Below are 23,141 nucleotides of genomic sequence, written 5' to 3'. Positions count from 1 at the left end.
AGAGCATCTAGAAGGGGCCTGCTGGGACACAGAGCATCTAGAAGGGGCCTGCTGGGATACAGCATCTAGCAGGGGCCTGCTGGGACACAGAGCATCTAGCAGGGGCCTGCTGGGACACAGAACATCTAGAAGGGGCCTGCTGGGACACAGAGCATCTAGAAGGGGCCTGCTGGGACACAGCATCTAGCAGGGGCCTGCTGGGTCACAGAGCATCTAGCAGGGGCCTGCTGGGATACAGCATCTAGAAGGGACCTGCTGGTACAGAATCCCATGGTCGGGGATGATGCTGAACAAGAGCAATAACCTAGAACTCAGCTGTGGGATCTGGAAGAGTGTGGAACGTGGGACAGTGTTTTATGAGTCTTGTTTCTGCTAGCATCTCTAATGTGTGTGTGTATATACACACATTTTATATATATATATATGTATATGTATATGTATATATGTATATATGTATATATGTATATATGTATATATATTATATTATTAATTATATTATATATTATATTATATATTATTAATTATAATTATATATAATATATAATTATATATAATATATATTACATATATATTATATATACACACACATATACACATGCCTTCTGTGTCAGTCTTAGCAAAGACATCTCTAAAGTTCTGCTGTTTGTACCATAGCTAACTGTTATTGGGAGAGTTGGAAGGGAAGGTTTGTAGAAGTGGAGGTGAGGCACGAGCTACTGTAAAAGATGAGCCCCAGACTGAAGGCAACACCCTGAAACCTCAGTCTCGGGTTTCCTTATAAGGTTGTATCTGTTTGAGTTCCTCTTTGTTGCTCCCACCTTGTCTTCTGTCACCATATCCAGATTCTTCCAATTACCCTTCATATGGTGATCCTTTATAGGACCCCTTATCAGAGGAGCGGTTCCATGTGGAGCTACATTTCAGCCCTGGAGTGAAAGGAGTTGAGGAAGGCAGTGCCCCAGCCGGCTGTGGATTTCGTCCAGCCTCTTCTGAGGTGGGTCGGAGGCTGGGATTTGGGACTATAGGATTTAGGGAACAGGTGGTGGGAAACTAGAAAGTAATCCAGGGTGGTTTGAAAAGGTTGAGGATTTGATATTAGGAAGACAGAAATCATCAATGCTTCTTCATTTGTCTACTGTTAAACAGAATGAGGAGATGAAAACAGATCCAGGCAGCATAGAGAACCTATGCCCAGGGAAGGCATCAGATGAACCAGACCGAGCACTGCAGACCTCACCCCAACCTGTTGAGGGCACTGGCCTCCCGAGGAGATCACCCCTCATTCGTAATCGAAAAGCTGGCTCCATGGAGGTAATGACATGGATAAGACAACAATGGGGAACAAGTGCTCACAGGAGAATATCCATATTCTCAATATTCCTGAGACCCGAAGCAGAATTCCTGGGAGTGCTTTTATGTTTGCCAAATATTTCTTCCACAACTGCTTCCCAGTAAAACTTCTTTAAGCTGGTTACTACTTGTGATAAAGAATTGCCAGTGATCGGTATCTAAGAGAAAAGGGTTTTAAGATAAAGTACAGACAGTATGAACTGTGGGCTGACATTGTTTGATACCCAGAAACTGTGTGACCTTGTCCAGGTAGCCTCTCAAGCAGCATGTGTTTCTCCATCCATACAATATAAGTGGTATCTACCTTATAGATGCATTAAAGTAACTATAGTAACTGTGAAATTGGTATTAGAGACCAGGCCCTCTCCTTCTGTTTGTTGCAGGCATGAGAAGGTTTCTGGCACTTTAATGCCACTAGGCTCATCTACAGTGTCATGTCAGAAGGACGATTGATCATCTAGAGTTCTGTGTGTCTCTCCTAATGAGGAAGCTTATCTGCTTGTTCTGTTTTGCTATTTTTAGACTTTGTCCCAAATCCTACTTCTGGTTTTCTAATCCATAGGACAGAACTTGTGTTGATACCATTGCATCTCTTTACTGCCCCCAGGTTTTGTTTCGTCTTTCTTGGTCACACCGTCTCCTCTGGCCCTGTGATGCTTTCTTTAGTTTCCTCAATGACATTCCTTTTGACACCATGACTTATCCCTGTCTCAGAGACTTTACCTGATTTGGATACTGCTCTGGATTCATGGATCCATTCACCTGGCTCTTTACAGGTCTCTGTCTTATGGGAATTAATTTTCTGTTTTAGGGAAAAGAATCTATAATAAGCTTTTATATGTTGATGCAGAGATCTAAATTTTAGATTTTGGAGAAACCCAAGAAAATAAACTATCTCTGTCTCTTTGGGGGGGTGGATTTTTAAAGGGTCACCTTTTACTATTCTTAATAAACTATTATCTCTTATCCAGAGTTATCCTTTACTTCCTGATTATTTTAGGGTGGGATTGATACTCTGAACATCATGTAGTTTCTTTAGGAGAGATGTGCTTTAGTTTCTCCCTGAGGTGCAGGTATAGCTTGGTACCCAGTTCTCTTTACATGTGGGCAAAATGAGATGTAATTGTCTGTCCCAGGGATGTCCCTTTGTCATCTTATGTCAGCCCTATGGACATAAAGGAAAACTCTGTGACATCTTCTCTCAGGCTTGCTGGGATTGTCTTCCTTCTGGAAGCTTCCTTGAGTATGATTCCTTTTTTCTTTGTGGTATTGGGGATTGAACCTAGAGCTCACACAGGCCAGGCAAGCATTCCACTGAGCAGCATCCAGAGATCTTCCTAATAGCTTTAATTTTGAGACTGGGTCTTGCTAAATTACCAAGGTTGGCTTTGAACTCACTCTGTAACACACACAGGTTTGAATTGGTGATCCTCTTGCCTTAGCCTCCAAGTACCTGAGATCCCAGGGCAGAGCCACTAGACCCATCTATGATTCTGTTGTAATCACATTCCTTCCTTTGAGTTACTAGTGTGGTTATTTCCTGACCCATTCAGGTTGACTACCCAGAATCTGTTCCTCAGCCAGCTCCTTGGTCACTCAGCTTTCTCACATTAATCCTTTCTCTCTTGCTCTGTAGGCCTTGGACTGTCTTTTCCTTGTCAATGGCATCCCACCCTTCTCTTGTCATCTTGTATCTTTTGAACTGTTTTAGATTATAAAACCTATGACCTTGGTAGCAGCTGTGCTAGCTGCCCATGCTCTCCCACTCTCCAACTGGCTCTGCCCTATGGACACTGGGGCTTTGGGAACAGGAGGCTAAAGAAGCCTTGACCGGCTTTCCACCCGGTCTGATTGCAGGTCATGAACATGCAGTGCACGGGGAACCTGGACCTGATCCCCTTGAGGGGACGGCGCCGCAGGAGGTCAGGAGACCTCCCCAGGCTTTCCCCAGCCATCGGCCTACAGCCCCGGGCTGTGTCTACCACTCACCTGGCTTCCTGCACACAGGTGTCTCTCTCTTCCTGCCTTGCCTTCCTTTTCTGCCTTCTGTCTGCTTTTTGGGATCCAGGGAAACTGATTCATTGTCTAGGTGGGATGTATGTATGTTTGGGGGTTGTGTGATTGACCCTCATGGATATTAAAAAAAAATAAAACAACAAAACAAACAAACAAACAAACACCCAGTTTCATGTATCCAGGAATAAAATGGTTGGAGGGGAGGGCTTCTTGGCTTAAATAAGAAGCTGAGAGGACATATTTGATTTGTGGCTGAGTCACTATGGTTGCCTTTCTGAGTCCTAGGAAGGAACGGGTAAGATTGGAGAACCTTCTCTGCTGAGGATAACAAATACTTGGGTCATGGTTTCTCAGATTTGGGGTGGGGGTGGGGAGGCTTTGAGGACCAGTCGTGCAATAGATGTGCCTTCTAACATAGGTGGACTCCCTGGATGGCTCTGCTCTGCACTGGCACTCTCCTCCTGTCTTACTCCTCTTCCACGATAAAAATCCTTTGGCTCATCTAATCTTTTTGATACTGCTTGGCAAGAATTCAGAGCCTGGGTTCTATACTTTGAGATGACACAGTGATTGATTAATCTAGTGTTCTTTTTCTCCAGGTGCTATCTGAAACTTCTTCTTCAAGACCTGGTGGGTACCGGCTGTTTTCATCTTCACGGCCACCAACAGAGATGAAGCAGAGCGGCCTGGGTAGGTCTTCCATCGTCTCTTACTATTGTTGGAAAAGGTTGTCTGTCTGTTATCCAGAGTTTTATTGTGGGAAATCTTTTTTACAGAACTGGGACCACCCCATCTAGTCAGGGCACTGTCATATGTGGGAAGGGAGAATGACATGGAGGGAGCCGTAGGTAGATGTGAACATACATCCCAGATGACAGTTTTCATCCCAGAAAAGTGTTTGCTTTTTGATTTTCTCCACCAACCCCCATTTCCCCTGTGAAGGGTGTTTTCTGGCTCTCCTTTTCATTCCTTATCTGTCCCTCCAGTGTAGCCCAGACCTTAAGGGACCATGGAGGCTCTGGCCCTTCAGAGTTATCAATGACAGAGGTATAACTAGAGGTACTTGTGACCCACCGTTGTCATACGTTCATAGGAGACCTTGTGCTATGTCTTCCTCCGAAATCTGGTTTCCACTCCCTGCTTTTCTAATCCTGTAACTTTTTCCTTTCCTTCTGGAAGCTTGAGGGACACAGATCTGAGACGGGTGTAGAGGCAGAGGCTTCTCTCAAGACTTTGAGGGAATATCTTGATTTTTTTGAACCCTGGAAAGGGGTGGAGAACATCATTCAACCTTTTCTAAGGACACAGACTTGAGGAAGCACCAAGCCTCAGAGGGTACGGTATTCTTCGGGAGGGGTAGTCCTTGAGGCAGACTACCTCTGAACTAACTGGAGGTCAGACATGACCATGTGGGGTCTCTGACCTGGTTCTCCTGGCTCATTTTTTTTTTTAAAAAAAATCTTGTCCCATTCTTTCTATTTAAATCCTCTTATTTTTCTGTCACTTTTGCTCTTGCTGCTTGATGTTTTTGGCCCCAAAATGGTTAACATTTGAACTAGAGGAGGAATGTTTTGGTAACTTTCCTAGGTAATTTTATACAGGTCGATTGCCTTCTAGAATCCTGAAATAAGTTTGTTGGTTTGGGGCATAACGGTTAAATGACAACTGTGTCGGTCCTGTGACATGGAAGCCCTAGTACACATGGCCTTGTCCAAACACCAAGACACAGAAAGACTAGATCTCAGGTAGGTTAGAGAACAGATACATTTGCAAGTGAGAGTTATATCAAGAATCAGGCATAGGAGTCAGGCATGGTAGTGTACCCTTCTAAACCTAGCACTCGGAAGGCTTGGAGGCAGAGGCAGGTAGATTTCTGGGAGTTTCAGGCCTGCCTGGTCTACATAATGAGTTCCAAGCCAGTTATGAATTCTAGGCCAGCCAAGGCTACATAGTGAGACTTTGTCTCAAAGAAATAAAACAAATCAAAACAAATAAAGAAGAACAAGAGGAGGAAGAGGAAGAAGAAGAGGAAGAGGAAGAAGAGGCAGAGAAGGAAAAGGAGGAAAGCATATGGCATAGGAAGCTGGGTATACAGGACAGTGTCGTGTGCCTATAGGCCAAAGCTAGCTACGTGGACAGCATGGGGAGATTCCTATCTCAAAAACCAACTGAATACGGCAGAGCTAGGGATGCATAGACCTTGTGACAGATGGTGGTGGTAAGACAGAGACTGCCCTCTGAGGTATGCTGGCATGATTGTACCACAAAATTACTCAGTAGAGGAAGTAAATGCAGGACAGAGCTTGGTGTGGTCTAGATAGATAGATAGAAGCTGGATAGAGCCAGCTACCTTAAGCTTTCTCTAAAGAAGAGCAGACATCTTGTGCAATGTGCCGCTCTTTTCATTCTCAAGCCTGATTTGGCATGAAAGTTGCTGCAGAGAGGTCCCAAATTTCAAGGTAGAAATTATTTCCCACCAAGCTCTCTGTTTTTTCTTATAGCCCTGAAATACTGGGACCCTGGTCTTTGTAGGCTCCAGGGAAACTATCCTCTTCTCCAGTCTGAATATGAATATGCTCTCCCCTGCCAAGCCCAGGGTCTTGGATGGATTTGGAAGTAGATTATCAAATCCCAAGAATCTGAATGTCAGCCTTCTTTTTTGTTTTTGTTTTTGTTTGTTTGAGACAGGGTCTCTCTACATAGCCCTTGCTGCCCTAGAACTGACTTTGTAGACCAGACTGGCCTCAAACTCATGGAAATCTGCTTGCCTCTGCCTCCCAAATCCTGGGATTAAAGGTGTGTGCTGCCACACCTGACTCATGAATATTAGTCTTATGACTTCCCTGTCCTCAAAGGCTGGAGAAGGAGGATGGAAAGTCTAGCCATTCTCTCCATCACACTGGGGACAGTAACTGACCTGACTCATTCTTTTCAGAAGTTCTTCAAGTTCCATTTATTCCTCAAATTGGCACTTCTTTTTGCTTTCTTTGAACTTACACATGTGAGCAGCTGGTTTTGATCACAGGGCTTGGAGGACAATAAACTTTTCAGAGCAGGAAAAAAATTTTTTTTGTTGTTGTTGTTTCCTACTTTGAGTCTTAATAGGATAATTAGCATGTAATTGTCATACACACCCTACTTTATAAGTAGCTGACTTTTCATCTACTGACTTGTGTCCATCTTGGTTTCAGAATCTATGCTGTTTCTCTGTGGAAAAAAAAACAACAAAAAACAAAAACAAAACAAAAACCTCTTTTCTAACCAAACATGGTTAGTCCTTGGAGTAAAGAGATCTAGATTCCTGTCCCCCTTAGCTCCTGTACTGTGACCCTGAGCAAAGGAGACAGAACCTTTTGGATCAGTTTCTTCACTTAGTATATAAAATGAGAAAGTTATACTAGATGGTCTCTGAGTCCGTTTTGGCTTTAAAAGTACAAGGCTCATACTTGTAAGTGGGGAAAAAAATCCCTGGAGAATGGGAGTGTTGAATGAAAAACTTGTAATTGTATGCCAGCCAAGAACCTAAAACCCTGCCTCTGGTTTCAGGGAGAGCCTTTCCCTTTCAAACCTGTAAGGGGCTAGATTTCTAGTTCTCTCAAATCTTCTGTCCAGAGTGAAGGACATCCAGTTAAGTTTAGAGAAACAGGCCAGAGAGGTGGTTCAGAAATAATGAAACCCATTTGCTGCCAAATTTGATGACCTGAATTTAATGCCTGGGGCCTTCATGGTGGATGGAGAGGACTGAGTACAGCAAGTTGTCCCCTGACCTCCAGGGCGTGCCATGGCATGCATTCTTCCTCCTCCCATACAATGTTGTTTTAAAAGGTTAGAGAGATTTACCTATTCTTTCATTAGAGAGCCACCTAGAAAGCAGAGTCTGCTTCAGTAGCTTTGGATACCTAATAAGACTAACCATTTTTATAGTGGCCTTTTGTCTCTGCCATGTAGATATTCTGGAGATTTGCTACTTTGCTTGCCTGGTGTGGCTAAGGACAGTAGTGAACACTCTGTGATTACTTGGAGTAGCCGCTTTGTGGTGGCGCTGAATGGCTGTGTCTTACTGTTGTATGGTGAAGTTGGGTGTTCCGAATGCAGCTTTGTGTGGCTACTAATGTGCTCCCGGCATTGCAGGCTCACAGTGCACAGGGCTGTTCAGCACCACAGTGCTGGGTGGCTCCTCCAGCGCTCCGAATCTTCAGGACTACGCCCGTACCCATGGCAAAAAGCTCCCGCCTGCCAGTCTAAAGCACCGAGATGGTATGTGGGTGGTTTTGGGGGGCAACTCTCTCTTTCTCTCTCTCTCTCTCTTTTTAAACTTATCCCCCAGCAAGCATAGAGCTCCAGAACTCTTCATGCTTAAGATGGTACTGTCAGTGCCTTATACCAAGCTTTCTTCATGGATAATAAATGGGAGAAGGAGCCAGGACCCCTCCACTCCTCCATTTGCACTCCCTCTCACCATACGAATACTACCTATTTATGCTTCTCCCTTCATAATCTCCCACACACAGCCTGGCTGCATCAGTATGTACTCTTTCCTGGATTCTGGCCTATAGGGATGAGGACCAAGAGGATGATCCATGGTCAGGAGAAATGCAGTGGAATCTTGGTTAAATTTCAGGGAATCAGGGTTAGGGATGTGGCTGTTGCTCAGCTAAGGTGAAAAGGTGACATGGAAGGACACTGGGGGAAGGGAGGGAAGTTTCTACACAGATTTTACTTACATGTGACTAGGAGGAGAGCATGGTGGTGAAATTAGGGTTGTTTGGTGGGACCACGTTGTGGTAGAAGTGACACCAACTGCTGAGAGATTACAGCAGAGGAAATAAGTGAATGTTGTTGTCAGGATCCAAGGGATGGGATGGGACCAGATTACACAGTGAGGTAAAGAACCGAGTACACAGTGGGCAGGTTCCAAAGCCGAGGGTGGGCACAGGGGTGGGTGTAATCCCCGTGATGTCTTTTCTCCCCAGAGCTCTTGTTTGTCCCGGCCGTAAAACGATTTTCTGTGTCGTTTGCAAAGCATCCGACTAACGGTACGTTTGCTTCTGACTCAGCATCATTCCTCCTCCTCATGTCACCTCCAGACACTTCACCCTGAGTGCCCACACTGACTTCGCCTCTCCTTCCACTATATTGACACCCTGCTTTCTCTGAATGAGACCCTCACTAAGTGTCCCTCCTGGGGCATTTCCCTTGTGACAGCCTTAGCCATGGCTGTAAGCTGGATAGGCTGACCTATCCCTGTGGCAACTCAGGGTCTGATTTCCATAATCACCATCATCATCATTACATCACCTTTGTCAGCATCAGCAGCAAAACATCAGTTATGACTCTCCCTTTCCTATCACATATGTCAGACTGTTTACAGACAGACGAAGTTCTCCTTCTTAGATGAGAATAGCATTACCTAGCCTGGGCTCATTTCTTCTCTTCCTGCGATCTCAGTTTGTGTAATTGTGACCTTCCTAGTTTATTCTCCAGCTCCTTTGATAGGGTTGATGATGAGTGTGTTCATCTTTTGGAGCAACCCTGCAGTTACTTATAAGAGCTTTGCCATTGGATATATAACTAACCATCTTCATACTCCTGTCTCCTACCATTCTGTGTACTTTATGTGGCTCTTGTGTTCCTGACATCTGCTTCATGTTTTACTAACCTAGTGCCTGAGCCTAGAAAACAGGGGCCCAGATTGTTTTGGGATAAAAGAAAAAGGAAGGGAGGTGTTAGGTAAAGAGAAAGAGTGTTCCTTGAGGGTTCTTTCTTTCTCCTTTTTTCTTTTTGGATGAGTGGTTGTTGCTGGAGGTTGAACCCAGGTATTTGTGTACACTGTCCGTATGCTCTGCCAGTGAGCTAGGCCCCAGCCTCTGGATCCCCGAGTCCAGATGTACCTATGGCAACTCTATCTCAGAGAAGCTGGAAATGAAGAGTTGAGATGAGAATCCTGGCAAAACTTAGGAATGAGTAATATTGTAAGAATATAGAAGAACTGTATTCTTACAATGTGGACATTGCATCGTGAAGGGTTATGGTCTCTTTGTGGGGCACAGCCAGAGAACCTAAGAACCCTATTGAGCTTTTATTTTTATATCCTTAGAGTTTTTTCCCTCTGTGTTGTATCTTATCCCCAAGTAAATCCAGTTTTGTTAGGTATGGTTTTCTTCTGTGTGAGAGCTGAGACTCAAACAGAAGATTATTCAGATGTCCTGTACCCATGCCCACCAGCGACCTTACCAGTGGCAGGTGTTAGATTTTAGCCTGGCCAGGTCATGCCTATCCTCTAGACACTGCTGAAGTTTCTCCCTAGGTTGGTGACCCTAAATTTATTCACCTCCAGACTCACTCTTCTGCCTGTGGCTGAACTCTCCATTCATAGTGACATGTCTGTGCTAATTCATACAGCCTCACATAGCACAGTCATCACAGAGCAGAACTTCATAACCATCCCCAAGCCTGGGACTTGAACTTAAGAGTACCTAGAGTGCCAGGAGCTTGGGAGTCTGAAGTAAGGGCTAAATCACGTATCTCCTAGTTTATTAGGTGTCATAAGAAAAGATCCAAATTTATAAAACAAATCCTCAAACCTATATCTCCACTTCTCTGAAGCCGTGGTTGGCAGACTCAGCAGCTGAAGAAACAAGAATTAATTTTGCCATAAGAAGGAAAAGAAGAAAGACCTGGACAATTCAGGTATAGTGCAGGAGAGCAACCCAAGGTCTCTGACAACCTTGCACATGTCCTCAGGGCTCTTCTAGCCTCCTGTTTTTCTTGTGTTTGAGCTGGGAGGTTAATGTGCTTGCAAAGCCCAGAGTCTGGGATCTACCTGTTATAATAAAAAAATTGGAGCTATTGTATTTGGCAAAGAAGAGCATCTTGATGGAATTTAGCCCTTAAGACAATATAAGAGCTCTACCCCATGGCCAGGATCTTGCCTTACTGACTCAGCAATTCCAGAGCTTTCTACAGTTGCATATGGCAGATTCTTCATAACAGTGTGCCAGCCTACCACCCATCATCACACTCTCCTTGCATGATGCCTGCCTTTGCAACAGCAGCTCAAACAAACAAACAAACAAATAAACACCTACAAAACTGGACCTGGCTTTGAAAAAGAGACAAGGCAATGCTGTCTCCATACTTTAATAGAAGAGTAGCCCCTAGGACATCATCCCTGCCTGTGTTCCTGATGAGCTATGTCATATCTTGTGACTACAACCAGCACACAGGTGTAGTACATCACTAAAGTATGTGCTGAACTCACCAAAGCAAATTAATCTAGTGGGAAAGAGCCAGTGGCTCACCCTCATCCAGAATGTCAGTGCACCCAACAGATTTGTCCTGCACAGCTGTGTGACCGTGGCACAGTCAGGGCTCACTGTACTAGTCCAGGAAGGGTTGAGTGCTCTCTTGACATCTAAAAGCCAAGCTCTTTGGAAACTAGTCTCGTGGGACCACTAGGTGAGACGGATGGTCTGACCTGGGCATTCTGAGCAGTCTTCCTTGCCTGCCTTGACCTCTGTCCCTCTTCTGTGCTGATATTCTGTACTCCAGCCCTTGCTCATGGTCACGTCAGGTCTTCATTCCATAGAGTTCCTCCAAGAGCTTACACTTACACTGCTGTTCCTCTTGTACGTTTCATCATATGACTTTCTATGCCTTCAACACTTTTGCTGCTGAATCCCAGACATTCACAGAATTTGCCAAACGGCTAAAAGTATGAGGGATTCCAGATCAAAGCTCTTCCACAACCAGCTGAACAAAGAGCAGAAGTTGATCATCAGTGGAAAGAAAACATCCAATTATTCAACTTTTGGCCCCAGTGAGGGATACAGCACTCCACCCCCACCCCCCATATTCTGAGACTTTATTTGTACAGAGTAAGGTAAAGGACAGTTACTTGTATTTGTGTTAGAAAGAACAGAGTCTGGTGTTTTTATTTTTTTGTTTTTTTTTTTTTTCCTGTACTATTTCACAGGAGTCCTACTCCTGGCTTTCTGCCAGCACAATGTGCCAGCCACCTGGCACCAGTTCTGTCTGTGGCTGTCTTAGTCTGTGCTGCAGCAGCACTTGGCCTTCTGGAATGTTTTCAGTTTTAGCGTTGTCATGTTGCCTGGTATCATTTTGACCTTCTCAGAGTGACTCTGAATCTCTTCATCTCTTTGCCAACCTCATAAATCCATTTGTCTGAGAAGTGGGCCCTAGGGTTTATCTAAGATGGATCAGAGATACTGAATAGTCAGGGCTTCTGGCTCCGGAATTGCAAGCTCACCCTTTTCCGGAATGATGTAACTGCTCCAACAAGCACTGACAGAATTGTGCTCAAGGAGGAAGGGGGGGCTGGGGTTTTAGGGTCTCATTAATGCCTTCTCTGAGTCTCACTGTGTGGTGCCAATACTCTTCTTCTGAGTGAGGGATGGACCGTGGCTCTGACCATCTCTCCTTCCTTAGCGGACCTTGGGTCAAAGTGGCTCCCACTCTCAGTGACACATGTGTCAGTCAGCTCCCTTCATTGTCTCTCCCTCTTCTCTATCTTTGTGCTTCCTATCGTGGTCCCTCTGTCCCCTGCAGAGCTGCTGGATGACCAGCACCCTGTGGTCCGGCTGCTGCGCACTCTTTCCTCTGACTGCCCAAGGGGCTGGCCAGTCTCCTTGGACGCCACGCTGGCGCACCACCTGCACCAGTGCTCCTACCACCTGCGCCTCTTCCGGAACTGGCTGCGCTCAGGCCAGGATGACCCCGAGTGCCTCTACGGTACCCCTGCCACAGGCTGGCTGCCGCCACTATCCTGCCTGGGACTGATTGCTTTGCTTACTGCATTCCTGGCTGGAGAGCCTATCTAGTCTCTGAGGTTATGTGACTTGCATTAGTTGCTTGACTGGGATTGGGACCAGGCTGCCTGGTAGCTGTAGCACTGCTGCTCATCTCCCTTCTAGTCTCCTTTCTTACTTCCCCCTAATGTTACCCATTCTACTCAGCATAGGAGTAATCTCTTGCCCTGAAATCTGTTTTGTTTTATTTATTTTTTAAAATATGTTCTTATCTCTCTAATCTTCTACTACCATCATCTTCAAAACCAAACATTTTCCTAACCACTCTGATGAGCTAGGGACTCTTCTGCCTCCTGCCACTAGATTATAAGGGAAGCCGAGACACTGGGCATCAAGTAAACATCCAGACAAGCAAAGCTGGAGGTTAAAAGATGATCAGGTATGGGAAAGTTGAGCCAGGACTTTTACTTATTGGTGAAGAAGAGCTGAGTCTTCCCTAGGTGGTGCTGCCCTCCCTGTTCTTAGTTGAGAAAGTGCTTAGGACATGTTCTTGATCCTTCAGTGGGAGCAGTTTTTTCCATTAATAGTCCCAGGAGTAGGGTTATCAATTGATGTCTACCTTTGACCCTACTGAGACTTACAGACCTATGTTATATGGTATTTTTGGAGGGGCACAAGTTGCCTCATTTTCTTGGTGGAATAGAGAAAACCTAGGAAGCCCAAGATGTTACAGTAGAGCATAAGGAAAAGGCTTTGATGTGATGGAAATGACCAAGAAAGAACTCCCATCCCCTACCCTGTTCATGCATGTGGTTTTCCTCAGCTGAGCTTCATGTATTGCATGCTCCAGTTTGCATCCAAGTATTCTAGCCCTTCTATCCACATCCTAAATTTGCATGAACCCCTCCTTGGATTCCATGCCCTTCTCCTTAATCTGTTCTCTTTTTTTCCCCTTCACAATCCCTGAAATCTGCTGTTCTTTCTGAGCTCCATGACCTACTGCCTCACGTTAGATCTACAGTTTCAACCCTTTGCCTCTTGATCCTTGTTTTATTTCCCCAGAAAGTACAAGAGCAGTGTTGGTGCTCTTGTTAGTTCACAGGATGCTGTAGACTCTCCATAGGTAGGATGAGAGGTGATTTGATCACCTGGAGGCTTTAATGGGTGGACATTTTAGGAAAATTGGAGATGAGATAAATAGACTTCCCGAAGGGCTCCAAAGAGTTCCTTCTCTCGGAAATCTTAGATACCCCATTCTCTAAAAGCCACAGATTCTCCTGCTGGCTCTCAGGGACTCTCCATCCTTCCTTGGCTAATTGGAGTATGTCTGGTGGGAGTAACATTGACTGTTCATCTCTTTTCCAACAGGATTTGAAGGGTGCTCCATGGTACCTACCATCTACCCCCTGGAAACACTGCATAATGCCCTTTCCTTGCGCCAAGTGAGTGAATTTTTGACTAAAGTCTGCCAACGCCACACTGATGCCCATACACAGGCATCTGCAGGTATGGGAAGTACTGTTTGTATCTCTAGCTCTACCTTCATACCTGTAATTTGTAGAACATGAGAAAATAATGAATTTTAAATGGGGGCAGGAGAGGTGGTTTGGCAGTTAAGAGTGCTCGCTGCTCTTGCACAGGACCAGAGCTCTTTTCCCAGCACCTACATTAAGTGATTCAGTCACCTGTCTGTAACTCCAGCTCTAGGGAATCTGACACCCTCTACTGGCCACCATGGGACACTGAAACACATCTACACATAGAAACACAGATGTACATACACATAAATAAAACAAAATAAAATACAATTGAAAATAGGAAGTTGGGAATTTAACTCAGTGATAGTGTTTGCCTAGCAAACACAAAGCCCTCTGATCAGTCCTCAGCACAAGAAAAGAAGAGAGAAGAGAGGGAGAGTAAGCATGTTAGTGTGAGACAGAGAGGCAGGGGTTGCTGTAGAGATATCTCAGTGAGTAAAGTACTTGTTTTGTAAGCACAAGAACCTAAGTTTGATCCCTGTAGCCTGTATTTTAAAATGCTTAGCTGGCCTGGTGGCACACACCTTTAACCATAGTACTGGAGAGTCAGAGGCAGGTAGATCTCTGAGTTTGAGTCTAACCTTATCTACATAGTGAGCTCCAGGACAGCCAGGAATACACTCAAATTCAATTCAAGAGGAACCAAATTCAATTGCCAATATCCATGTAAGATGGCCCATAACGACCTTTAACTCCAGCTCCTGGGGATCTGACACTCTTTTTGGCCTCAGTAGGCACCAGCACTCCTGCATATAACCACTCTACAGACACACATATACATACAATTTAAAAATAAAATAAGGGTCTGGAGAAATAGCTTACTGGTTAAGAGTGGTTGCTGCTCTTGCACAAGACCCAGGTTCAATTCCCAGCACCCACATTAGGCATCTCACAGCTTCCTAAAACTCCAGCTCCGTGGGCTCTTCTTTTGGTCTCTGCAGGCAATTCCATGAACATGATGGACATATAGTGAAGTAGGCACACATACACATAATTCTTAATTAAAAAAACAATAATAAACCTTTAAAAAGAATAAGGTATGATAGCATACATATAGACCCAGCACTAGGTAGGCACACACACACACACACACACACACACACACACACACTCCCAGAGTGTGATAAGCCAGCCAGCCTAGCCTACTTGGCTAGTTCCAGGCTAGCAAAGGAAACTGTCTCAATAAGAAAAGAGAGGAGATGCTGGTGGTGCATAAGGAAATTTACCCAAGGTTGTCTTCTAGCCTCCACATGCACCCACACATACATTAACACACATGGATAGTTAGGAACTAAATATGGAGGCTTGGCAGCCAAAGGACATTGACCCAAGCTGAGGAGCACAGGGCTGTGGGCAGCAAAGACTACATGGTCACTTGACTTTTCGGACTTCAGCTATCAAAAGAGGCAGATTTTTCTTGATCATACTGGTGGCCCACGTCTGTTTTCTCATGTAAGCTGTAACATGATGCTGTTCTTGATTGCTTTCTATTTCCATAAATATTTTGGCCAAAAGCAACTTGAAGAGAAAGAGTTTATTTCATCTTATATCATGAAGTGAATTGGGGAGGAACTCAAGGCTGGGACCTGGAGGCAGCAACGGTGGAGGAGTGTTCTCTGGGTTCACACTCAGCTACCTTTCTTTTCCTTTCATTTATAGATTTATAGATTTTTTATTTTATATGTACGAGTGTGTGCCTGCATCTACGTAGGCATACTTTACATATGTGTCTGTAGAGAACAGAAAAGGCAGTCAATCCTCTAAAACTGGAATTACAGCCAGTTCTGAGCCACCAAATAGGCTCTGAGAACAGAAACCAAGTCTTCCGCAAGAGCAGCAAGTGCTGTTAATCCCTGAGCCGTCTCCAGCCCTTAGATACCTCCTTACACCTCCTAGGGTCACCTGGCCTGAGGCGGCTCTGCTCCTGTGAGCTGGGCCCTCCTACTTCAGTCATTAATCAAGAAATTGCCCCACAGACTTTCCTGCAGGCCACTCTAATGGGGGCCTTTTCTCAGTTGAGGGTCCCTCTTCCAGATGACACTCCATGTGTTAGACTGACAGGAACACTTAGCAGCACGGATCCTTGCTCATCTGTCCTCAGTTCATTGGTGCTGCTGGTAAAGCATTTCTTTTTAAAAAGGCTGTTGACTTGCAGGGTATTGAAGTTCCTGACCTAGGCTCTAGTCTGAGAGAGTGAGATCTCTGAGGAGTGGGCCTCAGTCCTAAGATGTCATCTTCCTCTTTAGTGTCAGCTGCAAAGTTGATGTTGATGGAACATGTTTTTCTGAAAGAGGGTAGACCTGCAGAGTTGTTACTTCTCCATGAAACTTAAATATAGAAAAGTAAATAAAAGAATAGTTTGTGAGAAAAAAAGAAAATCCATAGTTAGACAACCATAAAGACATAGAAGTAGCTTTAACAACATGCAGTTGGGCTGTTGAGATGGCTTAGCAGTAAGGGTGGTTGCTGTCACGCCCCATGATGTGAGTTTGATCCCTGGGGCCTATGTGATAGGAGAGAACCAACTCCCCTACGTTTTTCCTGATCTTCACCCACATGCTTTGGATTGTTATGCACACATGAGCACACATACGGACATCTGTACCTCAGGAGTTAAGAGTGCTGGCTGCTCTTTCCAAGGACCTGGGTTTGATCCCATTATCCATATGGCAGGTTACAATCATCTGTAACTCCAGTTCTCAAGAATCCAAAGTCCTCTAAAGTTCTCTTCAGGCACTAGGCGTGCATGTGGTGCGCAGAGATACATGTGGGCAAAACATATACACATAAGGTTAAATTTAAAAAGTTGGAAAACAATCTGAGAGCACATTTGGCACTGACCTTTGACCCCTACATGAGTGCATACACACACACACACACACACACACACACACACACACACACACACAGAGGAACATACCTGCATACTTAAACACACCCACACACAAAAAAAGAGAATAAAAGAAGATCACTTCTTCCCAAGGTAATAATTTATAAATTTAATATGATCCATTAAAACACAATTCTGGGCCGGGCAGTGGTGGTGCATGCCTGTAATCCCAGTACTTGGGAGGCAGAGGCAGGCGGATTTCTGAGTTTGAGGCCAGCCTGGTCTACAGAGTGAGTTCCAGGACAGCTAGAGCTATACAGAGAAACCCTGTCTTGAAAAAAAAAAACAAAAACAAAAAAAAAAAAAAACCAAAAAAAAAAAAAAACCAAAAACAAAACCACAATTCTGTAGGTTTTATTGAAAAATTAGGAAAAACTATATTAAAAGGGAAAAGAAAAACAAAGCTGGATTAAGGGTGTGCAATGCCACACAGGGCAGAAGACAGAAAATGAGAAAGTAGCAGGAGAGAAACACGCTTTCATTTGCAAAGCAACTTCAGAGTTTCTTTACATTTCTCTGTTGGGGGATAAGACTCAGTGATGAGCACGTAGAAGGCAGAGGGCAGTGTGTGGGAATCTGCTCTCTCCTTCTACCATGTGGGTCCTGGGCCCAAACTCGGTCATCAACCTTGGCAGCTGGCTGCTTAGCCTCAGAGCTATTGTCTACTTTTTTAAAGTAATAGATAGATAGATAGATAGATAGATAGATAGATAGATAGATAGGTAGGTAGATAGATAGATAGAGATATCCTATACATAATATATATTATATATAGAATCAAACATGTGTATGTGTGTGTGACATGAGTGCAGAATGGGGTCTGTCTGTTGGAAAGTAGGGGACTGAGGGAGACGGACAGGACAGAGTAATGAGGGTGGAAGATAAATATGAACAAATTATAATAATGCATATGTATGAAAATGCCATTATTAAGCCCATTATCTTGTAAACAAACAAATTAATAATTGTATGTTTGGAAAGGATCATAAAGTTTAAAAAATGACAAAGATTGGGTCAAGGTCTCTAGGGTATGTTTCTTCTCAGCCAGAGGAAGGGTAAAGTGACCTTGGTCAGGTTGAGGGCCTGGATGATTTGTCGTGGGCCTTTTATTGACATGCTTCTCCCTCCACCGACACAGCCCTCTTTGACTCTATGCACAACCACCAGGCCTCAGATAGCCCGTTCTCCCCACCCCGCACTCTTCATTCGCCACCCCTGCAACTTCGGCATCGCTCTGAAAAGCCACCTTGGTGTAAGTAAACTCTTTTAGGTTCCTAATCATAAACCGAGAGGGGTGGAGGGACTGGTGGATAAGAGAGCTGTCCTGTGAAAGTTAAGAAATCGAGGGTTAAAGACTGGGACCAGGGCTGAAGAGGTGGCTCAGCAGTTACGAGCATGTAAAGTGCCTCCAGAGGAGTCCATCTGATCCCCAGCATCCACACCCTGTGGCTCACAACTGCCTGTAGCCTCAGCTCCAGGGGAATCTGCCCCTCTGCCCCCTCTAGCGCTTTCTCTCTTTCTTCTCCTCTCTCTCTCTCTCTCTCTCTCTCTCTCTCTCTCTCTCTCTCCTCTCTCTCTTTCTTTCACACACACATACACACACGATGAAAAAAGAATAGTAAAAGCCAGGCAGTGGCCATGTATGCCTTTAATCCTAGCACTCCAGATGCAGATCAGCCTGGTCTACAGAGCGAGTTCCAGGATAGCCAGGGCTCCACAGAGTTTGTTTTGAGAAAAAACAAAAACAAACAAAAAGACCCACCATGAGTAGCTGAGTACCATGGTTCACTGAGGAGGCAGAGGTGGATTTTGAGTCATAGGCAGCTCACCCTGAGCTACTTAAAAAGAGAAAGATAGGCGTGGTCATTCTAAGAAGCAGTCTCCTGTGCTGTTTCCAAGCTAAAGCAAAAAGTTTCTTTACCTCTGTCCTTCAGCCCCACTGAAGAGTCTCCTTCAAGACAGTGATCCCCAGGACCTTTTATATAAAAAGGAGGGAACTCTTTACCTGTCTTCACCGAACTTCCCTGTTGGCCTCTCTACATCGATCCGTGCTGACAGTGACTAGAAGACAGCCTAGATACATAGAAATATATAGAAAAGCTAAGAGCAAGAAAAGTCTCCGTCCGGCCTGCATATGCTGTGACTCCGGCACATGGAGCCAGAGGCTGAAGGTCACTGAAGGTTTGAGGCCAGCGAAGGGCTGTATGGAGCAAGACTGTCTCTGTGAATTCCCTGAATCATATGTAAAGTTCAATGTGATCAGTTGACTATGTCCCTTTCCCATGGAATATAATCTATTATTTCTACAAGAACCTTACTGATGTCTCTGACACCCCCAACCACACCCCCACACCCCAACAAACCCTGAGGCATTGTCATTTAGGATCTCTGTTGTAGTCTTCCTTCCATCTTTACGTGAGAGGCTAAGGGTGACAGACAAGTGGAAGGAGCAGCCCCTCTGGTAGCAACCGTGTGAGAGCGGAGACCTGAGGACCGTCACGAAGCAACAGGCTCTGCTCTTTTTCTTCTGCTGTGGCTCTTTCTTGCTGTTTCCTAGTGTCACAGGTTTACTTTTTCATTTTCTGCCTTTACCAGAGCTTGACCAGGCTGACCTTGAACTTTCGGTGCTCTGTGATGCTACAGTTGAAGGTGTGAGCTGCCATGTCTCACTCCTGATTTATAAAGGTTTTCTACAATCTCTTGCTTAAATCTTGGGTTATCTCTTGCTCCAGAAATACACTAATTTCTTCAAATAATGATCCTTTATTTGATCTTAGCCAAAAGGTCAAGAACTGTTAAAGAAAGGATTCTTAACAAAAGGTGGAGATCACATTTAATTAAGAGCCTTTCTCCCTTTTTTGTTTTGTTTGTTTGTTATGGTAGACATCTAATATAGCCTAGGCTTCCCTTTGACTTACTGTGTATAGCAGAGGATGATCTTGAACTTCTGCTCCTTCCATGTTCCAGGTGTTGAGGTCAGAGGTACACACCACCATTTCTGGTGTTTGTGTAGTCCTGAGTTTTCCCGAATGTTGGGTTGGCACTCTACCACTAAGCCACATCCATAGTCCCCTCAACTGGGAATAATCCAACAGAATAATACCGTCCCCCTCTTCTTCCCTCTTCCTATCCATATCGTCACACTCTCCTTATAGAACTAGAAACCATGGAGATGGAACCGAATAATCAGTATTTAAGTATTTCCCATGGTTTTGATGTATAAGAGTAAATGTGAACCTTTGGACAAAATGTTTACATGCATCCAAAGTAGGAAGGAGGAGCCGTGGGAATTTGGAGTTGGGATCAGAGAGTATTTGTAAAAACTAGATGAAGTAGGCCGCATTCTCCTGAATCTCAGGCGAGCCTTAGGCATTATTAGGTGAGTGTGAGCATTTCTTGTTTGTTTGGTTTTTTTTTTTTTTTGGTTTTTTGTTTTTGTTTTTCGAGACAGGGTTTCTCTGTGTAGCCATGGATGTCCTGGAACTCACTCTGTAGACCAGGCTGGCCTCGAACTCAGAAATCCGCCTGCCTCTGCCTCCCAAGTGCTGGGATTAAAGGTGTGAGAGCATTTCTAAGCTGAGCAAGTGCATGTATCTGCCACATCTGGAAGAATCCAGACCCTTTTCTCCAAAACATGAGCAGCAAAGCTCATTTACTCTAGCGTTTAATGTGCACACATGGGTGGAGCCTCCTCTTGCAGCTCGTTTAATGTGCACACATGGGTGGAGCCTCCTCTTGCAGCTCGTTTAATGTACACACATGGGTAGAGCCTCCTCTTGCAGCTCGTTTGACTTGACCTCCTAACTTTGCTTTACAGACAGCAGCGGGCCTTCCAGCACCGTGTCCAGTGCTGGCCCTTCCTCTCCTACTGCAGTGGAAGGAAACTCACATTTTGGCTTCAGTGATCAGTCCTCTGTAAATACACATATGACTGAAGAAAAGCAAGACCTTGGATTGCTCCAAGAGACTCCTGGAGATGGAACACCAGAGTTCCACATAGAAAGACAGCAAGAACTTGCTGAGCCAACTCAATCCCCTCAAGAGCTCCCTGTGGAAATCTGCCCTCCTGGAAGCCAGGATGTTACCGAGGTCAGCCAGACATGCCAGGAGGTCCCAGACATCATCCAGCCATGCCATGACATCCTTGAGATTGGCCAGCCTAACCAGGAGGTCCCTGACATGAGCCAGCTGTTGCTGCAGAACCATGACACTATTACCAACACATGCCAGCCATGCCAGGCCAGCCAGCTGTCTCAGAAAGTTTATGAGGAAATTTGCCAGCTTTGTCAAGACAACCCTGAGGAGAGTAACCAACTATGCCAGGAAGTCTCAGTAGAGCTGGGCAAGATGGTCCATGGATTCCCTGTAAGCGTTGGTAGCACGGCCCAGGAAACCCTTATGGAAATTGGCAGGCCAACCCAAGAGATCCCCGCAGACCCATGCCAGGAGTTCCCTGTGAAGGTTGACATGCTGGCTCAGAAGGCCCCTACCATCAACGAGTTATCTAAAGACATCCCTGAGGCTGACAAACCATCCCAAGAGCTCTCTGAGGAGACTGATCTGCAGGCTCAGGAGGTCTCTGAGGAGATTGATCAGGAGTCTGAGGTGGTTGATGAGCTGCCTAATGAGGATATCTCCTAAGTTCAACATCTGTCTAGTGATGTAAACACTGAAAGCCAGTCTCTGGCCCATGACCAGCACTCACCCCTTCCTTCCACCAGCAACATGTGACTAGTCATCTTGTCATTGGTGTCCCACTCTACCAGCTGTTTGAGCCAGCAGGCTTTCTGTTGGCTAACACACAGAAAGAGCCCCAAGCAAGGTGTGGGCTCACACCAGCAGTGTCTGAGGAAGTAGGCCTTATGGCATGAAGCATACTTCTGCCAGAACTTACGCCTAAGGAGGAGCCATTTATGTTCAGAGAAGTTGTTGGTCTTCACTTAGTCATGGAGTGGGAAATCAGATTGTTGAAGGAAATGCCACTTAACTTCTGAAGATACCTTGTTGAGGGGACAGCAAATATAACATGGGAAGGTGGCAGGGTCTCTACTTGTTGACTGAAATATTCACAACTTTTTAAGGTACCCTCAGTCTGTATGTGCATTCAAGGAAACTCTTACCTTCCACTAATACAGGCTAGCTCAGGGGAACCACCTAAAATGTCTGGAAAATAGAGTTCCATTCTTAAAAACATTTGTCATGCCCACTCATGGTTTAGATTGAGCTTCTGGGTCTTTCCATGTAATTGCCAAGTGCTCCCCGTGCCTAGTCCTGTTCCTGTGGACACAGCTGTAGAGGAAAATAGATAGTAGATTGCCATGCAACTTCAGAGGGACTACTTAGAATGCTCTGGGAGATTTGCATCAATCTATGAAGCCAGGCCTCCTTTTGTTGTGGGGCTATTGGGCTTAGAAGATGCTGTAATGAGAGAATCAAGTTGTATTTTAAACAATTAGCAGAGATCAATGTTGTATAGACATGAGCAAAGATTTAATATATATATCTATATATATAAACATATATATTTCTGTAGTTTGCCAGGGACAGACTGGCCAAAGATCAAACACTCCAGGGTCCCCAAGAGGTTTGTCCTTATATATCATGTGTCTTTATGACCATATGTGATTATGAAGCTTTTCCCAAAGATCTAGGGATGGGAGTGGGCGTAAGTAATACAGTCATTGGAGTTGGGGGGGCCGGAACATGACGAGTGCTCAATAAATACAAAACAATGAGAACAAGGGGGTGTGGCGCCTTTGTGAACTCAGTAATGAATGTGTAAGCCAATTGTGTCCATGACTGAACCAGTCAAAGACTACTGCAGATGAGCAGGGATTGGCTTAGAAAGAGTCTCTGGAGTGGTCAGTCTACCATCCCAAGTGTTTTTAATGAGCAGAGTGTTGGGCAGCTCCTGAGAAGCTGCCTCTAATGCCTCACTTTAGTGCCTCGGAGTATGAGTCAGGGGAGCTGACATGAAGAGGCAATGCCTGGTCTCTGCTTCATCGACATCTTTACATGAGGAAAGCTCTGGACATGGATGACTAGAAGGTCCCTTTTCTATATACACATTTATAACCTGACCACTCATGACATAACCAGGACTATAAAGGGTTAAATGTAGCTTTCATCCAATGGGCAGTAAGTGAAAAGGTTCAGAGTTTTCTGAGGAAATACAGGGACTGCTTTTGACCCCATAAAATGCAGAGCACACACCCTAACCCAAATGTTTATGTTCCTGCTGCAGACTCCCACATTTCAGACTATTTTCAATTGTTTTTACTTGTTTCTTGCTTAAATTTTTATTTATTTTTATTTTATGTGTATGGATGTTTTGCCTGCATATAAGTCTGTAAACTGCATGCATACCTGGTGCCAATCGGGGCCAAAAAAGGGTGGTTGGAACCACTGGGACTGGAGATGTAGAGAGATGCAAGCTGCCATGTGAGTCCTCTGGAAGAGCAGCCAGTGTTAACCACTGAATTATCTCTCCAGTCCCTTGGTTTTGTTGTTGTTTTGTTTTGTTTTTTTAGACAAGGACATACTCACTATGTAGCTCAGGCTGGCCCAAAACTTGCTATA

General features: G+C 44.8%; 1 protein-coding gene across 16 annotated transcripts in view; it reads left to right on the top strand.

Annotated features, from left to right (window-relative positions):
- Positions 1 to 22,303, top strand: part of Ppip5k1 (diphosphoinositol pentakisphosphate kinase 1) — a 42,387-nt gene extending 20,084 nt beyond the window's left edge. For 4 of the 16 annotated variants that reach the window (XM_076929587.1, XM_034493839.2, XM_076929588.1 and 1 more), the window contains 10 exons: positions 881 to 994; positions 1,147 to 1,311; positions 3,208 to 3,357; positions 3,966 to 4,056; positions 7,498 to 7,623; positions 8,340 to 8,402; positions 11,935 to 12,117; positions 13,503 to 13,640; positions 17,701 to 17,814; positions 20,380 to 22,303. In XM_076929587.1, the coding sequence (XP_076785702.1) occupies positions 881 to 994; positions 1,147 to 1,311; positions 3,208 to 3,357; positions 3,966 to 4,056; positions 7,498 to 7,623; positions 8,340 to 8,402; positions 11,935 to 12,117; positions 13,503 to 13,640; positions 17,701 to 17,814; positions 20,380 to 21,203 (1,968 nt within the window). In that variant the 3' untranslated portion in view covers positions 21,204 to 22,303. The remainder of the gene's footprint in view (positions 1 to 880; positions 995 to 1,146; positions 1,312 to 3,207; positions 3,358 to 3,965; positions 4,057 to 7,497; positions 7,624 to 8,339; positions 8,403 to 11,934; positions 12,118 to 13,502; positions 13,641 to 17,700; positions 17,815 to 20,379) is intronic. The other 12 variants (XM_076929600.1, XM_076929589.1, XM_076929590.1 and 9 more) reach the window with 12 other exon arrangements.
- Positions 22,304 to 23,141: the final 838 nt, after the last annotated feature.

The sequence above is a fragment of the Arvicanthis niloticus genome, chromosome 2 (genome assembly GCF_011762505.2).
Source record: "Arvicanthis niloticus isolate mArvNil1 chromosome 2, mArvNil1.pat.X, whole genome shotgun sequence".
NCBI lineage: Eukaryota > Metazoa > Chordata > Mammalia > Rodentia > Muridae > Arvicanthis > Arvicanthis niloticus.
Note: the sequence above shows the minus strand (reverse complement) of the source record. Positions and strands in the feature narration are given on the sequence as shown.